General features: G+C 42.3%; 1 protein-coding gene across 1 annotated transcript in view; it reads left to right on the forward strand.

The window, feature by feature from the left end:
• LOC137540874 (protein-glutamine gamma-glutamyltransferase E-like) overlaps positions 1-18,321 on the forward strand; it is a 60,700-nt gene that overhangs the window by 23,519 nt on the left and 18,860 nt on the right. Inside the window, exons 2-9 of the mRNA XM_068262062.1 lie at positions 1,229-1,369; positions 4,723-4,965; positions 5,747-5,865; positions 9,024-9,152; positions 9,912-10,089; positions 14,000-14,135; positions 15,446-15,549; positions 17,262-17,504. Of these exons, the coding sequence (XP_068118163.1) occupies positions 1,229-1,369; positions 4,723-4,965; positions 5,747-5,865; positions 9,024-9,152; positions 9,912-10,089; positions 14,000-14,135; positions 15,446-15,549; positions 17,262-17,504 (1,293 nt within the window). The remainder of the gene's footprint in view (positions 1-1,228; positions 1,370-4,722; positions 4,966-5,746; positions 5,866-9,023; positions 9,153-9,911; positions 10,090-13,999; positions 14,136-15,445; positions 15,550-17,261; positions 17,505-18,321) is intronic.

Genomic DNA, 18,321 nt, shown 5'->3' on the forward strand with positions numbered 1-18,321 from the left:
CATAGGTAGCTATAGGTGCCCCTTAGCGTTAGGTAGCCAGAGGTATTCTCAGTAATAAGTAGCTAATGCGGACCCCCACTGAAGGGGGAGTGAAATGCCAAGAGCCAGGTGAGTAACCTCCCATGTACACTCTGCTCGGGACTCTGCATAAGAAGGGAGGGAGGCACTAGGCAAGGGGAGTGAGCCGCCTCTCTAATATCAGGCGCCTGTAGGCACATGCCTGCAGTGCGTTATGGTAAATCCAGCCCTGTCTTGAGTCATTTTATAGTTTGGAAATGGATACAAAGCTATTTTACAGATACGGTAAAAAATAAGTAAGGTGAGATGATTCATAACATCATTTTAGCTCCGCAGACTCTTTTGTGCTCAAATTTAGTGCCGCTGTTCTATTAGTTCTGGGTTTCTGTTGCTGGATAAGAGGCTCAATACTGGGTAAGGGCTTGTTCACACTATGAGCGCTTTGAGATTTTTTTAAGTGCTAGCATTTTTAAAAAGCGCTTTAAAAGGGCTTGGTCAAATGAATTTCAATGTGAGTGTTCTCACATGAGAGATGAGCTTTGTTTACGTTCGCAAATGCGGGGCCTGCACCATTTTCAGAGTGTTTGCACTTCAATGGAAGGTATAGGAAAATTGCTAAGTGCTTTAAAAAGTGTTTGGATAAGTGATTTTGTGAGTGCTTTTCATTACTAAGTACATTAAAGATATTTAGTTCCAGGTCAAAGAGTTCACTTCCTGATTGCAGGAAAAAATGCAAATCGCCTAACAAAAGCGCTTATAAAAGCACTTAAAAAAACTCAAATCACTCAAAAAACACCTGGAAAATCACTTTCAGGCCCCGTTCACATGTGAGCAGGAATCTCGCGATTCCCGCTCACCGCAAACCCCTATCGGTTTTTAAAACCGCTTAGCAGTTGTTATCCTATGGCAGTGTTCTCATTGCCGCGATTTTCCGATTAGCGATAATCACAAACGCGTTACATGCTTTGGCGGAGATTCTGGAGCGATCGCGATTAGCATGTATAGAACCGCTACATTTTTCCACGCTAATTGCAGAAAAATCACTACCGCAAAACGCTAGCTGTAATCGCTAACATTTTGCGATTTTTAGATGTGAACTGGGCCTAAAAAGCGCTCACAAAAGCGCTCAATGCTTGTGTTTGCAATCTATAATGTGAGCAAAGCCTTAGAGATGAATGTAAAAATGATTTCTGTCTTTTCTTTTCTGCAGAATCCAATAAAAAGGCCCATCACACGGATATGTATAACAGCTCTGAGCTGATACTGCGAAGAGGACAATCATGTAGGCTAACGCTGGAATTCAACAAACCACTGACTGACTGGCAGAGCATACTGTTCATTGCAAACACAGGTAACTCATATTTTTTTATGGAATAGAAAAGTGTAACAAAGAGTAAAAATCCCTGATTTGTTAGTACTCCTCGTTTCCAAGACAACCATGGTTCATATAAAAGCCATGGAAGTCCATGATGGTCACAGGAACAGGAAGTGAATGAACCTTTCATTTGTGGAGGATAAGGGCTGTCTTACATGAGCTGCTGCAGGCAGTGCATTCACCACTCATTTCCTCCCCTGCACTGGCTGGGCACTTGATAGATACTAGCACATGGCATGAGCAGAGGAGGAGGAGTCATCTCATTGAGACATACATGAGCGTGGTTATGGTGCTTCTTGCTGCCGAGTTACCACACCGTATGACACCTACGGTTACAAACGCTGCCATTTTGCTGGGTATCCTATAAGTAAATGCAGCTAGAATGGCAAATCACACATCATTTAGCTTAAAGAGGAACTCCAGTGAAAATAATGTAGTAAAAAAAGTGCTTCATTTTTTACCATAATTATGTATAAATGATTAATCAGTGTTTGCTCATTGTAAAGTCTTTCCTCTCCCCTGGTTTACATTCTGACATTTATTACATGGTGACATTTTTACTGTGGGCAGGTTATGTAGCTGCTCCTAGCTGTTTTGGCTGTTAGAGACAGCTGTAAACAGCTAATTCCTGTCTGTGAGCCTTGTTACATTGTAACAAACTGCCAAAAGTACCGCGGTACTCAGAGCTTCTTGTGGGAGGGGTTTCAGCACAAAATCAGTCATACAGCGCCCCCTGATGGTCTGTTTGTGAAAAGCATTATATTTCTCATGTAAAGGGGGGTATCAGCTACTGATTGGGATAAAGTTCAATTCTACGTTGGAGTTTCTCTTTAAAGGGCCACTCCAGCAAAAAAAACTAAGCAGTTAAAATCTGACAGAACCATCAGGTTTTGTACTAGTCCATCTCCTCATGGGGGTTCTCAGGGTTTTCTTTATTTTCAAAAGCATTGAACAGCAGTTGTTAAGTCTAACTGACAAAATAGTGTACAGGTGAGTAGGGAGGCTGGCTGGTATCTTACTATTTTAGCAGTTAAACTGCCATTGAGGAAATGCTTTTGAGAACAAAGAAAACCCTAGGAGATGGACTAGTCCAAAACCTGTCGGTACTGTCAGATTTTAACCGCTTACTTTTTTTTGCTGGAGTCCAAAATGCTCAGTCCAAAACTTTCCATCTGTGTCTGCTAACATGCAGCAGTATTAGGCCTCGTTCACATCATTTAGCGCAGATGGATGTGCGATCGGAACGTACCGCGTACGATCGCACGCCATCTGCGCTACTATGCGCTGCACTGCAGATCCCATTCATTACAATGAATGGGATCTGCGCTGCAATTCCCAGAAATGCGTGCAGTACTCGATAGCGCAATCGCGCTGCCACGCAGTGCATATGATGGGAACGGTAGAAGGGCTGTCTATGCCCTTCTACCGTTCTTACGTGTTGCACACTAACTATACGCGCTGCCAAAATGCGCACGGCAGCGCGCATAGTCTGAACAAAGGCCTAAAGAGTATGGCATTGAACACTTTGTTTTCTATAATATATATATGTATAATAGTGACAGAGCATACACTCACTGAGCAATTTATTAGTAACTATAATACTATGGGACAGGGGTTCCCTTTGCTCTTAGTTGTTTATGGCATGTATTCCGTAAAGGACCACTATAACAAAATTCTTAAAATATAAAATACATGTAAAAATATAAAATTAAGAAGTACATTTTTTCCCAGAGTAAATTGTGCTGTAAACTACTTTTCTCCTAAGTTGCTGTAACTTACAGCAGGTAGTAGAAATCTGACCGAACCGACAGGTTTTAGACCAGCTCATCGCCTCATGGGGGATTCTCTTAGTGCTTAGTAAGTGACAGTTGCTCCATCCAACTGCCAAAAAGTGTGCTGCAAGCAGGGATGCTGGCTAGCATATTTTTATAAATCCTTTTGAGGAAATATCTCTAAATTAATTTATGGCTTATTTTACTCTGGCAGAAATGTACTTCTTATTTGTATGCGTTTACATTTATCTTAAATTGTACACTTTTTCACGATAGTGGTCCTTTAAGATTGTTGAAAACATTCCTTTGAGATTTCTGGACCACATTCACATGACTGTGTCGCACTCCTCTCTAATTTCTTTAGATTTGTCAGTTGCACATGCTATAAATCATGACACAAGGAAGGTCTGACAAAGCAGGTTATTTCGGCACCCGGCACTCAGTGCACACCATGCTGGAGTGATGTGGCGATTGCCAGACCCTGAATTACATCTCCCTCCGAGTTGCTACAACTTGGAGGGGAGAATAATGTATAACGCCACCGGGGATTTGAGCAGCTGCAGGGTGAGCCATCAATCGGCTTACCCAGTGCCCAGCTCACCGGCGATGCCATAATACGTACGCAGGACAGACCCATGGATTCCTTCTACTGATGCCAAAACCTTAATCTACCACCTGCAGACTATGCTTTTGCAGTCTTCGAAAGTCTGGTTTTGGTGAGTCTGTGCCGGCTACTGCAGGCTTAGCTTTCTTTTCTTGGCTAACAGGAGTGGAATCTGTTAGATTGGATGTGGTGTGCATGGTGAAATGCTTTCTGGCTTACCATGGTTGTAATGAATAGTTATCTCAATCACCATAGTCTATCCATCATTTCAAATAAATCTGGCCTCTTTTATCAACAAGGTGTTTCTGTCCGACGAACTCAAGGTTTCCCATTTTTCTCATCATTCTGATGGTACCCATACATGGTACAATTGTTTATTTATTTTCGATTAGATCATTTCATACGACTATCCAGTTAGAACGAAAATAAAGATTTTTCCAATATGTCCGATCTGATTTTTTTATTGAAAAAAATGGATAATCGTTCCTTTTTCTTGACCGAAAAGAAAAGATTATTTTCTATTTGACCGTTTTGGTTGAATAAATGGGGAAATCTAAAGTTTTTATTGTACCTTGTATGAGCACCTTGAAACTACTATGTATGAGAATGACAGGAAATCAGCAGTAAACAACAAACCAGCCCCAACAATGATACCATTATCAAAATCATAAACATTTCATTTTTTCTACTGTCCTGGTGTTTGATTAATTGAAGCCCCCAGCTTGTATTTGCTTGATGCTATGCATTGCACTGAACCCCATGATTGGTAGATTAGATAATTACACAAATAATCAGGTGTACAGGTGTTCCTGATAAAGTGTTCATATTGTCGTTGAATGAATATAATCAACATGGATGGTTTGGGCTTATTATTTGATCATTATGATATACAGTATGAATTCTTCTGGATATCAGCATACTAATTGAGTTCCTGTCTTGTGTTTCTTGAAAAGGTCCACAGAACTCAGGCTATCAGAACACTAATGTGCAGTTCCCCTTATCAAACTCATGGAGCAGCGGGATGTGGAGTGCAGTTCTGGAGTCCACCCCTGGCAGTTCTCTGAAGATAATCATGTCCAGCCCAGCGAATGCCGTCATAGGGAGATACGATCTCAGTGTCCAGATCACAGTGATGGGACAGAGTGCCACATACTCTCTGGGAAAATTCATACTGCTTTTCAACCCCTGGTGTCTAGGTAAGGAGCAAACGAGAAGACTATACTCTACATTTTATCTAGAGGGGTAAGGGATATGTCACTGAGGTTCAACATAAACAAGCACCTACCTAATCTAACCTATACTGGGGGGCAGCTATCTATCTAACCTTTGCTTGGGGACACCTACCTAATCTAGCCTATACTGGGGGGCACCTACCTATCTAACCTATACTGGGGGGCAGCTATCTATTTAACCTATACTGGGGGGCAGCTACCAATCTAACCTATACTGGGGGCAGCTACCTATGTAATCTATACTGGGGCACCTACCTATCTAACCTGTATTGGGGTCACCTACCTACCTAGCTAGCCTATACTGGTGGCAACTATACTGGCTATCTATATTGGAGGCACCTACCTAACTAACCTATGCTGGGGGCAACTATTCTGGCTACCTATATTAGCCCACTGCCTTACTGTTACAGTTACATTACAGTTAGCCCCACCCATGTGATGCCATGTCCACACCCATTTTGTTTGCTGCGGCGTGCTTCGCTTTTTTTTGGGGGGGGGGTGTCGGTAAATTATAGGCACCGGGTGTCAAATACCCTAGCTACGCCACTGCCCCCCACTTTTGAAAAAAATGTTGTCCCAAAAATTCAACTTATTTGCGAGTATATATGGTATTTACATGTCTATTTATACACGGGACATACAGTCCAATATTTCATTATTCAGGAAATGAGGGAGAAAATGTTAAAGATGGAGCGAGACTTTGAGCCGCTACTAACAGCTGAGGTTGTGTTTCTCCTCTTTGCAGATGATGATGTCTACATGGCCAATGAAGAAGAGAGAAGAGAATATGTCCTCAATGATCACGGTGTTATTTTCATGGGAAATGAGAAACACGTCAACGGGATAGGCTGGAACTTTGGCCAGGTAATCTAAAATGATAAGAGATATCTACACGCATGAACAGAATACATATCACTTGCTGCCAGTGGTATAATTATGAGCTTATTACTATACTTATGGCAGAATGTGCTAAACCATCTCCATCTTCCCCGATTAAAAATGTATTTCGGAATTCCATCAGAGAAAATTAGAGGTACAGAAGTGGCACTATAAGGAAAAATGGTAAAATATACAGTAAAATACCTGTGTACACAAATATAAGATGTTCATGTGCCCCAAAGTAAAATGCATTGTAAATTACTTTTTCCTATGTAGCTTTTATTTACAGCAGGTATTATTAAGCTAATGGTGCTGGCATCTTACCAACAGCTTTTGGACTAGTCCATCTCCTCATAGGGGTTCTGAAGATTCCTTTACAACTTTTGTAATACTACCTCTCATGACACCACACAGTTGTCTGGATGCAGCATTCAGCTTTTGAACCTCTGGCTAGCAAAGCAGGTAACTTTGACGTACGGCACTCAGCGCCGAGCGCAGAAGCTGGGGGCCGTCATAGCAGCAATGGTATGCTGCACACCACGTGCAACAGTAATTCTGTGATCCGGCGATCACCAGACACGGAGTCACACCTCCCTCAGAGTTGTTTCAACTCTGAGGGGTGATAGTATTTAACACCGCCGGGGAGTTTAGCAGCAGCAGGGAGAGTCGTCATTTGTCTCTCCTTGCGCCCAACTCACCAGCAGCTGGAACATATGTATGCTCTGGCTAGGTTGTAGCCATGTTGGCCAAGACAGAGTTGCAGCCCCATCTCCCACATGACCTGCTGGGATGCAGCAAGTAGTAGATACAGACCAGTGTGGAAAGGGCCATTAATGATGAGCTAGGGGAGGATACTAATGTAGCATATCACGTTACACTACTTGGGCATAACCTAATCAGCAGCCTCGGGTACCAATTCACAATGCCTGAACTCAGTTTCTAATGCTGAAAAAAAAAGAATGGGAAGCTCTACATAACACAAGGCTGAGCTTGAATGGTCACTGAATTATATCGCTAATTTTGCAGTCCTGGTCCTACACTAGTGTATAGGATATGAGATGTGAACCTCCATGCACAGTTACAGATGGTAGCATTTCATCTCTTGGAGTTAATTCACATTCGCAAGCCTTATCTCTTTAATTAATTCACCGTACTTATTAGTTAATGGTTTTACTTCACTTGTCTTAATACATGGTTTATGTCTGCTTACCTATCTTAACTCATGATTTACCTTATCTGTCTTAACTCAAGATTTACCATTCCTGATCCAAATGAATTCACAATCTCTTTTTCCTTAAGGCGGAATGAAACCCAGCATTTCTACTTTGCTCTAATAGATTATTTACAGCATATTATATACAACCAGCATTGTTTTTTTTTTACTTGAACTGCATTCAAAGGGTTAACACAGGCTTTAGAAGCTTCCCTGCCAGCAGAGCTGGCCGCTTCCGAACTTTACATAATGTTATCTTGTGTTTAATTGTATCAAGTGAGAAATGTAAACAAAACCTTCTCTCACACTGCCAGATTCCCTGAACAAAGTCAGACAAGCATAAATGCTTTCTGATGCTTTCTGATTAAGTTAGAGGATGAATAAAGCAGTTATAAATAAAATGCAAAGTCAGCTCTCAGAGTAAAATAAGTGTACTTTAGAAACGTATGATTTCTAAATGAATAATAATACGTATGCACAAAAGCAAATACGCTAACCGTATGGCATATAAAAAGTAGGAAAACATGTTTTTATTGAATATTATGTCAGGGTTTTATACCGCTTTAACTGTTTATGTCATTATTTACCTCTCATCTGTTTATATCTTTCCTTAGCTGTTTATATCATGATGTATCGCTCCTTGGCCCCTATTCAATTAACTGTTTCTCCTGGGTTTCCTCCTAGGTGATATTTTCATGTGTCAATAAAATGCCTTATAAGCTACCAGCAACCCAGATAATACTTAAAATAATATTGAAAGTACTTTTTTTAAATTCTTTTTGGTACTTTTTCAATTGCAAAGTGCCGAAAAGTTATTTTAAAGACAAGATGAAAAATGATTTCCTAGGAGAACACTCAGGAGAAAAGGTTAATTGAATAAGGGCCCTTGAGGTTTATCCATGTAACAACAGTAACATGGCCATGCACAAGTAGTACACTCGATTTTACCGGTTGATATGCCAGTTATGTAGCATGTGTTTCAATTATATATAAGTAGAGAAATGTGTGATACACCAGTAGCACATGCATTACCTATTTTTAATGCACGCTACATAACTGGTTTAAAGAGACACTGAAGCGAAAAAAAAAATTATGATATAATGATTTGTATGTGTAGTACAGCTAAAAAAAAAAAAAATTAGCAGCAGAGACACAAGTCTATTATTTTTTCCAGTAAAGGAAGAGCTAAGAAACTCCAGTTGTTATCTATGCAAATTAGCATTTGAGCTCCACGACTTTCAAAGTCGCTGAGAACTCTGCCAGACACTTGAGATAATAAGCTTTAAAACACAATGGGCCATATGCAATTCACTTTTTCACCTGAGTTTTCTCCTAGGAGATAATTTTTCATCTTTGATTTAAAATAACTCAACTGAAAAAGTACCAAAAAGTAGGTAAAAAAGTAATTTCTTGCTTTCTGGTGACTTAAAGGGCATTTTATTGACAAGTTTAAAATTATCACGTAGGAGAAAACTCAGGTGAAAAAGTGAATTGCATATTATCTTTTTTTCCCTCTGCAGGGAAGATTTTGCTGAGAAGGCTAGTGAACTTTTGAACTCATTTAGAATGCTGAGTAGTGTCTAAACTGCAAATATTAGAGAATGATGCAATGTTATAAAAAACACTATATAACTGAAAAAAAAATATTAGAATATTTTCTTTGCTACTAAAATTCTAGTAATTATCCGTACTACACAACCAATTCATTATATCATATATTTTTTTCCCGCTTCAGTGTCTATTTAAGTATTGGTAAAATTGCTGCGCTACTTGTGCACAACAATTTTAACCTGGTTACATGAATACACCCCCTTATCTGTTTATCTTATGAATTAGCTCTCCATATACTTGAGATGAAAAAGAAAGTAAGCTAAGATAATTCAAGGAAAAAGCTTTGTGATTCAACTACAACATTTCTTCTGTTTTGCAGTTTGAAAACAACATTATAAATGTCTGCTTGGACATCCTGGACAGAAGTCTGAATTGCCAGAAGGATACAGCTGCAGACTACTCTCGGAGGAACAGTCCCATCTATGTGGGGAGGGTCATCAGTGCTATGGTAATATATACAACTAAAAAGTACCCCTTTCTCTTTGGATAGTTGGGATTAGGGAAAGTATCAGGTAATAATGTTAGGTATACTAGGAAATAGGGAGAGGGTAGATTAGCACCAGTGGTCTTGGGACTGGAGCCACATTTTGGCTATAGTTTGGTATTATTTTAGTTTATGACTCTCCAACACTGGTTTTAGCTTGGCTCCCTATCAGACACCAAACCTTAACATGGCCTTAAAGGAAACCCCTTATTTCTTACCCTACCCCCTTGACAAAAATCACAACCTTGCTGCAAAAAAGCCCCGTTTCTAATGTCTGACCATAATCTCCTTCTTAGCAAAACCAAGCTACCCAGTGGCTAATCTTATAACCCCCAAATACTGTCCAACAATACCAACCTGCCTCTACCCTAACCCCCCTGCTTTGAAACCCCTTGCTTTCTTCTAGGATGATGGGGAATACATATTTTATATACTGGGATTGTGCTACCAGGGTCACATAATGCCAAAAATGAATTTATACTTCTAGTGTTCCTTTCTTTAGCAGGGAGACCACACTACCCTAATAAACAGTTAGTATATTTGCAAAGCACCTGTAGAATGGGTCTATAAGAACAGGCAAAGGGAAGACTGGGAGGTGCTGTTGGACTGAGGCTTCAACTCTAAAAGCCACTGTAGAAATGGTTGGATCCCATTTCTTTGTATAATAAATATATAAAATGATTCATCACTCATGTTTATTGAGTCTACCTGTGATACTTCCAGATTAACAGCAATGATGACTTTGGTGTGCTTGAGGGAAAATGGGAGAAGGACTTTTCAGATGGCGTTGACCCCAATAGCTGGAACGGAAGTGTAGAAATCCTTTTGAAATGGAAGAATGATAGCTTCAAGCCGGTGAAGTATGGCCAGTGCTGGGTCTTTGCAGCAGTTATGTGTACAGGTAAGCCTGCATTTCACTCTTCACCCATTTACTTAGAGATGGATTCATGTAATGGGGCCCTAGGCATGGTAGTAGATTTGGGGCCACTTGTAATCTTTTTGGTAAGCTTAAGTGGAGAGAGGTCAGAGAAGGTGGCTGGTGGGTCTCGTCACCTACCAGGACCCAGGCACCTGCCTAGGATGCCTGGTGGATGATTCTTCTATGCATTTACTGTGTTATACAGTATATCCATGATCATTACAGATATAAAAATCTGCTTTTTTTTTCGCTGGAAGCTATCTCTGTTGTTGAATAATGGCAGTGACTATAAACCCAATGTGAGGAAGATAAACATACATGACAAATTTGAAAACAACCAGCGCTACCTTCTGTTAGAAAAATACCATCTGCTAGCACAGCTGTCACTGAAGAATATTTTTTTAAAACGGTAAATGTCAGTTCTAACCACTTTAATGCAGAATGGTCTATGAGCTAGAGTGACCAGCCTGGAGAATCTTAGTTAATTAGATACCAAAGAGTTATAGGAGTCAAGTAACATGGCTGCAATGCAAAATAGTTATGCTTTTTTTTTATGATCACATTCCTCACAGCAGCTTAGAATCCTAAAAAGGAAACACTTAAATCCTGACAACCTGACGATGCCCTTCCCTGTTATAGTAACTCCACACCTATTTTTCATAGTCTACTTAGCTAGGAAGTGTACTGTATGTACTGTATGTAATATGTACTGTATTTTAAAAAGTTTTAACGCCTAAGCACAAGCAAGTAAGAAAACATCTATGAACCTTGATAAGCCCCTGAGTACTGTGATGTAACAAGTGTTGTCAAGATTAGGTATACAATCATCTCTTGCTTTAAACATATAAAGTTATTGTATTATGTAATAAAAAAATAAAAATAAAAAAGGGTCACCTAAAATATTTTTCAGCAAACTGACAACTCTAATAATAGCAGGGTCACTGAAAGTGATGCTGCCTCCTGCCTGATTGTTCGACACAGAGCTTCTGTTTCCATGATCCCTTGTTGCAGGTCTGTTTCTAGGCACAGGCCATCCAGGCAAATGCCTGGGACACACTGTAGTGTACAGGGGTAGAGAAAACAATATAAGAAATTATGCTTTGAGCATTGGACAGTGCACAGCACAATACCTTATAGCTTTCCAATGCCACCCCCATGCTGTATTCAAGCTTGCTGCAGTCCTTTGTCGTTTATTCCAGGAGGAAATCCGGCATCTTGTTCTATATGTTTGTATGTATGGGAAGGTAGGGGGGAGGGGGCTGGGTAGAGGCACCAGTAGGTCAGAGATATACTTTCCTTAGCCATCAAAATTCAGCTCCTTCGCTAACGGGTGGTCCCGTGGCCAACAATATGATAATTTAAGGGCCCGTTTCCACTCTCGCGGAAACGGCCGCGAATCCGCAGAGTTTCCCAGCAGGCAAATCGCGCGAGGAAACTCTGCCATAGGGGATAACGGCGCCGCCGGCCGAATCGCTTGCAGTAGCGATTCGGCCGGAAACCCCCACAGAATTCGCGGCGGAGGCTGCGATTACCATAGCCGTGCATGGCACGGCTGATGGGAATCGCCTGCGATCCCGCCCACCCGCTCAGTGCCGGCGTGCGTCTACGAGACGCACGCCGCACTAGTGGAAACGAGCCCTAACATTTAATAAGTATGTGTGTGTCTTTTTATACTTTACCCAGAATTCCTCTTTAAGAAAAACATCTATAAAATATATTTTACTGCAAAAGAGGTGTCATGCTTCTTGTGACAGAACTTAGATCTGATACAATTATATGTGGGAATTGAATATACACTATTTCTGATAAACACTTATATCGTGAGTGTGAGTCATACATACCAGTTTTGTCAAGAGCTTATAATGATTTATACACGGAGGACTCTTGCCAAAAACATACAACTTGTAGACCGACTGCCAGCAATTAGTAGAGGTGTAATGTCTTATGTATTAAAGCCCTGAGGGCTCAGTTATTATATTGCTGAGGTTGCATACTGCATACACGTGAATGATTTCTTTTCTTTACTACTTTGAAAGAATGTACACACAGTGGCACAGCAATGGGGGATATAGGGTTTGTGACCACGCTCTGATCCATGGTTCAGAGGGGGCCACAGGAGCCCTCATACAACCATTGTGGATCTAGGGGGCAGGAAATGTCAGGTGAAGTTGTCAGCACCTGGTTGACTTCCTCCACTGTGACAGGAGTGAAGGAGGGGGGGGGGGGAGGCAGGAGCAGGATGGGGTGAGGAGGAGGGGGCGATGGAGTGGAGGAGAGAAATATCCCTCTGGATGGTTGTAATTTTGTTGATAAAGTAGTTTGATAGGTCAGTGGCTGAGAGGGTGGAGGTTGGGGGAGGGGAGGTGTGGGGTTGAGTAGGGCATTGAAGGTGGCAAAAAGACGACGTGGGTCGGAGGCTTGGGTAGCGATCAAGCGAGTGAAGTATATCTGTTTGCTGTCAGCGAGGGCAGTATGGTACGGCAGCAACTTGGTCTTGTATCCCAGGAAATCATGGTTGTGGCGGGATTTCCTTCATTTGTGTTTTGCAGCTCGTGTCTCGTTTTGTAGTTTTTTTGTGAGGGGGCAGTGTGCCAAGGTTGGGGGTTGGGGTGACAGTTGGTACGAAAGGTCAGTGGAGCAGCATGATCTAAGGCTGCTGAGAGGTTACAATTGTAACGAGCTGCCGCTTGGTTGGGGCAGGTTAGGCTGGGGAGGGAGGAGGAGAGGGAGTGGAGGGGTGTGGCTAGTACATTGCTGTCAAGGTTGTGCTGATCTCTCTGCCGCCCTCCAGGTTGGGGAGGAGGCAGGGGGTGCTGGACGGAGTGAGAGTGAAGGTGATAAGGTGGTGGTCGGAGATTGGGAATGGTGCAATGTCCAGATTTGTAAGGGTGATGGCTTTGGAGAAAATTAGGTCCAGGGTATTATCAGCGCTGTGGGTGGGGGTGTTAGTGTGCTGAGTGAGGCCAAGGGAGTTGGTGAGCAAGAGAAGCTGAGTGGCGGCAGATGTGGTGGGCTCATCAAGTGGAATCTTAAAGTCTCCGAGGATGATGGTTGGGAAGTCAGAAGAAAGGATGTGTGGGAGCCAGAAGGCAAGGTTGTCTAGGAAGTGCGGTGCTGTACTGGAGGGGGGGCGGTACAGGACTGCGATAATGGCTGGAAGGGGATGGTGGAGGCGGATAGCATGGGCCTCAAAGGAGGTAGAGTGAAGAGTAGGGGGAGGGGTAAAAACAAAGAAAGTGCAGGATGGGGAGAGGAGTATGCCCTCTCCCCATCCTAGGGTTAGGTTAGGGTTAGGTTACAGGAAGTAGGATTGGTAAAAACTAGGGATTATTTTAAGGGGGAATTTAGCCTTATGTGTCAGGAAGTGTGATATGTAAGTAATAGGAATTATTTTAAGTAAGAGGTTAAGGTTAGGTGTAAAGAAGTGGGGTTGGTTAGGTCTAGGTTCCAGACAGCGAAGAACTTTGATGTTACAAATAAGCATTTTCTGTTGGTGTAAAGAGAGGCCCTGACAGCTACCGTCATCTACTATCCATCATTCAATAAAGATCAAACAACCTACATGACTGAAATGACAACTTTAAACTTGCTGACGCTGAAAGCACCACTTAAAAATTAGGCTACAGGATTATCCACCACTTGGTATGCCATAAACCCATAGCATAAACATTCCTAGAGACTTCTGCTCATTTTTTTAACTGAGTGAAAAGGGAGTAACAGGTTCTTTTCCTCAAGCCAATAAAGGCTGTGCATAACATAAGCGAATCAACATGCCAGAGCACTGAGAAAGTTAATGAAGCTGCTAGAGAAGTAGACATTATGTATTACTCCCTATGCTTGTTATGAATGATTTCACTTTACACCACCTGATAGTCTACTGTTGTTGCATTAGTCCTCAGATGCCTTGGCATTCCAACCAGAGTCATCACCAACTTCAACTCCGCCCACAACACGGATGGAAATATGTGTATAGACATGCACTACGACACCGAAGGGAAGTTCCTTGAACTCTCAGATGACAGCATTTGGTATGTACTTATACACAGATATTCACAAAGCGTAGATAATAATGCAGTATTTCTGTAGTAGGTCTATTGTAATGAGCAGGGCTGGTTCTAGCCACGTAGGGGCCATGGGCAAAAATTATATGGACCCCACTTACAACTCTACTCCCCAACCTACCCCCCCCCCATTGACCACTTTGTTTCTGAACACCACTCCCTTCCCCCTGGTAGTAGTGTGTGTGTTCCCCTGGGGCCCCAGCGCTGGTTAGCAGAGCCTGTCAAGTCTTACCCAGGTGCAGGGTCTCTGCAGGGTGAGTGAACTCACCTGTCCGACCGTCATGCTCCGTCATCAGCCTGTGTGCTTTTGTCTTCATCTTACGGGTGCCTATTCTCAGTGACCTGATGACATGTACACCAGCTCGTGGAGAAGCAGCAGGGAGGAAGACATATGCATGCAGAATGATGGAGCTGCTCCAGGATGGACAGGTAAGTCCACTCTGCTGTGAATACTCTGCAGAGGCCCATGGGACCAGTATTCAGTTGGGGAGGTGACCTGGAAGGGGCCTGTTAACTGGCTCTGGGGCCCTGGACTATTGCCCAATATGACCCTATGGAAGTGCCAACTCTGGTAATATGGAGTGTGGGGAGTTTTCTCCATGAACTTCAATGCATGATTCTTACTGAATATGTTCTCTCTTGAAAACAGTTGTGACGTGAAAACTGTCATATTCACTTGTTCAGAGCTTGAGGCAGGGAACACACTTGACAGTTTTCGTGCGCGTTTTCTGCACAGAAAAACTGAGAACTCATGTTAATCAATGGGCTAGTACACACTTACTGTGTTGTTCGCGCGCAGAAAAAAAACTGACATTCTGCATCCTGATTCTGCACATTTTGTCAGTTTTCTCTATCAATTACATCAGCTGCTGTGAAAAAACGCGCGCGTTTTCCTGCATGAAAACACACTTGGTGTGCAGAAAAAGTATGCAGAAAAACGCGCACGGAAAACTGAAAGTCAAGTGTGTTCCCTGCCTAAGAGTTATTCAACACAACTCCAGGTCGGGCAAGTTACACTGGGAAGAGTTCAGTCAGTGCATGGTGTGGGTGGAATTGACATACAGCTTGCCAGGGGCCTGTTCTCACAAACGGTGGTGCATGCAGCTGAGTACAGGTGCTGACCACAGTGGAGTTTTGAGCTGGGCAGCTTGGTGTGTCAAATTGTATTCTCTGTTTAAGTGACCCTAAAGTACAGTAAAATTCAACAACTGTGTCTGCTGTTTGAGTCTACTCCTGTGGAATCGCTTATTTAGCAATGCATAATTTTCACCTTGCAGGAATTTCCATGTGTGGAACGAGTCCTGGTTTCTGAGGAGAGACCTTGGTCTTAACTACAGTGGGTGGCAAGTTCTTGATTCAACACCACAAGAGACAAGTCAAGGTTAGTAAAGCATAAAGAGGGCGATATCTCTGAAATATGGAACAAGGCACTACCAAATTATAGTAAGAATGATACTATGCAAGCTTTTGAAACTCTTCAAGTGTCTCACAATACAATAACATTTGTAAAGCGCTTTTCTTCCATAGGACTCAAAGCGCATAGACATGTCGCAGATCAATACATAGTTGCAGGCTGGACTGGGTTAAAGAAGAAATAGTCAGGTGTTCATAAATGTCAGACTAAACAGGTGGCTTTTCAGTTTGGACTTAAATGCTTCCAGGGATGGAGAAGATGTCCTGAATGGGTGTGACAGGGAGTTCCAAAGTGTCAGGTCAGCATGACAGAAGGTTCTGGCTCCAAAGGTTTTGAAATGGACTCTGGGGATAACCAAGTTATTAGGTCCTTTTAAACTAATATTGTGGAAGGTGTGAATCGGTTGCAACAAATCCTTCACTTATCTAGGGCCCAGATTGTGCAAGGATTTGAATGCCAATATGCCAATCTTAAACCGAAGTCTTAATTTTATGGGTCTTGATATGATATGATAAATGATACTTGACATGTTACAGAACTTGGTCTGAACTACACAAACTTATGGTTGAGGCATCAGAATAAAACAGATAGTTGATATACTGTTGTAACGTTTTGGGACAGTGAGGTAATAATCTGGCCTGTTGAGGACACATTTTATGTTCAGGAGTCATTCTTATGTGAGAATTGTGCCCTTCACTAGGGATGAGCGACGTAATTCAGAAAAATGAATTTGAGGATTAATTAAACAAGGAGAAATTTAAGTTTAAGTCCCCTTTAATTCTTTCTTGTGGCAGTTATAGTGGAAACATGGCCACCAGAACACTAATATTCAGTTTCTGGAAGTGATTATCAGCCAACTGAATATTCCTAGTATCATTGCAGTTCCATGGAAACACTCAGTGTCTCCTAGAGGAATTGCTTTAATTTCCATGCACTAAGTATTTCCAGCTGTCATTACCAGGATTTATGCTTTGGGTGCCCCTTTGCCAAGTATGGTGTGGTTTCCCTTCCATGTGCAGAAGTTCTCTTCCCATTCCATGTGCAGCCCCCTTTTGCTTGTGTATCATCCATGTATGCAGCCCCTCTCTTTCATACACAGCTCCCTTGAGCATCAGTTCCCTTTTTCATGTGTTGCTCCCTATTTTCAGCCTCCTCTTTCATATGTAGCAACCCTCTTTCAGGTCCAGATCCCCCTTGGGCTGCAGCCAAAAGCCCTGGCCTTTTTGGCCTTTTTAGAAATCTGGCCCTAGTCATTACCTTTACATGCACCAACTGAGTATGCCTGTGTTTCATTGCAGTTCCATCAGCTAATTCAGTGTTCTAAGGTGTCATTGAAGTTGCACGAGACAACTGAGTGTTCAACTTCCAAGGTGTATGACAATACTACTGACCAACTGTATGCTCACAGGTGTCATTGTAGTTTTATCAGTGTTTCCCAGTGTGTTCTCAGGTGTCATTTCAAAAACTGATGTGACTTTTTCAATAGACATCACGTAATTAAATTTGAACATTGTCTGACTTTGAGAATACCATGAGATCCCTGAGTAAACTGTGGGGTTCTCATCCCCTGTAGTTTATCAGGTCCCTCACTGCGGTTCTGAGCCACTGCAGTGTGCTGCTGCCTCTTCTGAAAGATCTGAAGTATAAATGAAACAATGCTAATTGAATTTCTGTTTCAGGTTTACATCGGTGTGGACCCACATCTGTGATTGCCGTAAGAGAAGGAGATATACATCTGGGCTATGACACTCCCTTTGTGTTTGCTGAGGTTAATGCTGATCGTGTTACCTGGGTGGTTCAAAAGGATGGAAGCAAGGAGAGAGCCCACAGTGACAGTAAATATGTTGGCCAGAGCATCAGCACCAAGGCAGTGGGCAGTGACGATCGTGTGGATGTGACACTCAACTATAAATATCCAGAAGGTAAGCATCAGGAAGGTTGAAAAAATGCATCCTTTCTAAAAGCGTACCTGAACTTCAAAAAAAGTGCCTATATCGGTACTTACCGAAGCAGAAGGAAGCGGCTGGATAATCCAGAGGCTTCTGCCCCCACACCCCACCTTGCCATTTCAGTGCTGAGACCCCCAAAAGCCCATGACAAGCCCCTGCACTGCGCTGCAATGTGCTGGCGCACAATGCTCGCGCCTGAGCTGAACATGATGCCCTAGACGTTACCCTGCTTTTATGCTGCTAGTTTCCTTACCTTTTATGGGACAGATAGCAGTTTATATCGGCACAACAGAGGGTGTACAAAGCCCCACCCACATAATGCCTAGTTATAATTCTGCAACTGAAGAAGCTAGCTCTTTATGTAATAACTGAACACTTAACAAAAATGATGCATTTGACCCAGGGTGAAAGAATGTTTTACATTTCCATTCACTTGGATGTATTCTTGGTTAACATTTTGTGAGCTGCAGTGACTCATGGCCTTCTCACAGCCACAAAGTTAGGGCCTTAGTGTTGTAGCTGATGAGCATTAACACTCAAGAGTAGCTAGCTCCCTGCACAGGAGCCATGATACACTTTTTTAGCTTATATCCTGAGCTAAAAAATAAAAATTGGGGTTGCCAGATGGATGGAGTACTATGCTGAAGGAACATCACTCAGAAACCACAAAACTATGCAAGTCCTGATTTTACAAATGCTACTTGAGCAGTTTGCAGTAAACCCCTTCTAGGGTCCAGGACATCAGAGCAAACCAAGTACACACACACAGACACCCAGTAAAACAAGTTAG

The sequence above is a fragment of the Hyperolius riggenbachi genome, chromosome 12 (genome assembly GCF_040937935.1).
Source record: "Hyperolius riggenbachi isolate aHypRig1 chromosome 12, aHypRig1.pri, whole genome shotgun sequence".
In the NCBI taxonomy this organism is placed as follows: domain Eukaryota; kingdom Metazoa; phylum Chordata; class Amphibia; order Anura; family Hyperoliidae; genus Hyperolius; species Hyperolius riggenbachi.